The 2,500-nt window shown below is 40.7% G+C and overlaps 1 protein-coding gene across 3 annotated transcripts in view; it reads right to left on the bottom strand.

Annotated features, from left to right (window-relative positions):
- The window catches only part of SMG5 (SMG5 nonsense mediated mRNA decay factor), a 327,200-nt gene that overhangs the window by 88,451 nt on the left and 236,249 nt on the right, over nt 1-2,500 (bottom strand). For all 3 annotated transcript variants that reach the window (XM_085849869.1, XM_085849872.1, XM_085849871.1), the window contains exon 20: nt 474-564. In XM_085849869.1, coding sequence (XP_085705995.1) covers nt 474-564 — 91 coding nt within the window. The remainder of the gene's footprint in view (nt 1-473; nt 565-2,500) is intronic.

Below are 2,500 nucleotides of genomic sequence, written 5' to 3'. Positions count from 1 at the left end.
TTAGCCGGTACGTCCTTGGCAGTGTTGCTCGGCTGCATCCCATCCGGTAGAGTGATCCGGTTCGGACAAGGCGTACCGAGGGTGTGGTTCCCCGGTGGTTAAACCACATGGTTAATTAGGTAACCCGATTAACCCATAAGCGGGAGGACCCTAGGTCACGCGGTTGAGTTATTGGCGTCCACGGTCGGTTAAGTGACCCGCCGCGTCATGGAATTATCCGTGAGCGACGGCCTACAATTATGGGGAGTCTGGTGGGAATCGACGTAGCTTTCTCTCACCCGACCCCACAACAATATTTATATATATTAAATATATATATATATATATGTATATACACATACAGGGGAACTAATGAGGAAGTTGCAAGCAAAATAGAGAAAACAGTTGCCTGGTAAGATATTGGAGAAAGAGAAGTCGGAAGTTTCAGACCCAAATTTGCCTGATTGGTGTGTTGATGCAGAGACTCCTCTCACCTGTTTCCTTTACGAAACTCGGCTTCCAGGAATCGAATGGCATCCCTTGCACCCACCGCCTCCTTTTTCAGCATATCCAGGCCATCAATAACTGCAGCACAATGCATGTTAAATTAAGAGTGGCACTGCATTGCCTCCCAACACAATTCTGTAAGCACGTCATGATCTGAGAAGCATCCATGACATGTTCAAATCATATGCATGATGCAAACTTGTATAATGCAAATGGGTTGCAGTCGAAGAATATACAAAGGGATCTTGGCTAAAGAGTTTCACTCAAAATAAATGTCGCAGCTCTCTATGCTCTGTGCAAGCAAAATTCCAGAATTTAAACTGCCCCAAAAACGGAACACTCTTCCCTCACCCCCAACACCTTCTAAACCCCCTTTCCATTTTCTTTCCCATATTCAATGATGGATTTGCAGTCCCCTTTCTTTTATACTGTCATTCTCTTCTTTTATATCAATTTTCTCATTCTTCTTCAAGACCAGACATGCATATGAAATAAGTAGACAGCCCCGTCCATGTACCAGTGAAAAAAGTACATTTGGCTGCACTGTGCAGCGATATTTTCTTTCATTACATGCAGCATCAGACCTCCATATTTTTGCTGTGATTTCTGTTTCAACTTTTGAATAGCTAGATAAAGCACTTGGACAACAACGTCAGTAAGTACGACAAAATGTGGTCAGAGCAATAAATGTGAATATAATCTGATTGTAATTAAAATTCGAGAGTTCAATGAACATGATACCCTGCACAGTGTTCAGGCATTTCCTTCAATTTAAATGAAATAATGAATTAATAGATTGTTTTTAAAAATCCTGGAAGTTTAGCACTATTGCAGCAGTCTTATACACCACCTTGTTTAACAGGTCCAAGTACAGTACTGCAAAACTGGAGGTTCTTGGAAGTTACAAGAAGGCAATTTGTGTTCGACAGTGTTAAAGTAAATACTTACTGCAATTCAATTTATATACCAGAAGGGGACTCGGTAGAGCGCATACCTTCGCCACGCAATGCCTGATCCACGAGAACATATCGGGCCCAATACATTTTTGAAATATCATGCTCTATATCATTTTTGGCCCCATCTCTCCATGGTGAAAAAATAACTTGTATATTAAATAATTCTCGTATCCCAATTCGGATTCATAGCTTCACCAAAATTGAATCGATATGTCCTTGCCAGACACCCAACGTGTCCACCAAGTTTCATCCGAATCCGAAGACAACTTTTTGAGATATCGTGTTACATATTGGTTTAGCCCGATCTCTCAATGGTGAAGAATCACTTTAAAAATTTTAGTATCTGGATCCGGATCTTCACCAAAATTTAATCACTTCTTCCTTGTCACACACCCAACGTGTCCAAGTTTCATCCGAATCCGTCCACAACTTTTTGAGATATTGTGCTATATACCATTTTTGGCCCGATCTCTCAATGGTGAAGAATCACAAAAAAAATTCTCGTAGTCGGTTCTGGAACCTCACCAAAAACTAATCAGTTCATCCTTGTCACACACCAAACCTGTCCACAAAATTTAATCCAGATCCGTCCACAACTTTTGAGATATCCTGCACACAACCAAACCAAAAAACACACATAAAGGGGTGAAAACATAACCTCCTTCACCTTCGGTGGCAGAAATAAAAATAAAGACAAGAAGCGAATACTTCGATATCGCGCGGCTGGGGGCAGTAAAAGTCTAGGTTAAGAATGATGAAACAATTTTGCAGTTATAAAACTTAAATGTAGACACGGTGAATTAGCATGCATGATGAGAAGAGTTGTGACGTTGGACAAATTTCTATTTATAGCCCTCAGATCAAAGGGACGTACGCGGCCATAAGTGTGACAGAAGACGTGACAGAAGACACAGGACAGAATAGCCAATTATATAACAGCGCGATGTCGCCACGCTATAATAATAATAAAAGTCATATAAATAAATAAATTCCAGAATTCACCACCATTGACACAGTGTATTACATCACCCTATCCAACATGTTACATAAGTGCTTTG

This window comes from Eptatretus burgeri, chromosome 12, assembly GCF_056783735.1.
Source record: "Eptatretus burgeri isolate ZD-2024b chromosome 12, Ebu_testis_v1, whole genome shotgun sequence".
NCBI classification, from domain to species: domain Eukaryota; kingdom Metazoa; phylum Chordata; class Myxini; order Myxiniformes; family Myxinidae; genus Eptatretus; species Eptatretus burgeri.
This window is presented reverse-complemented; position numbering and strand designations above follow the sequence as displayed.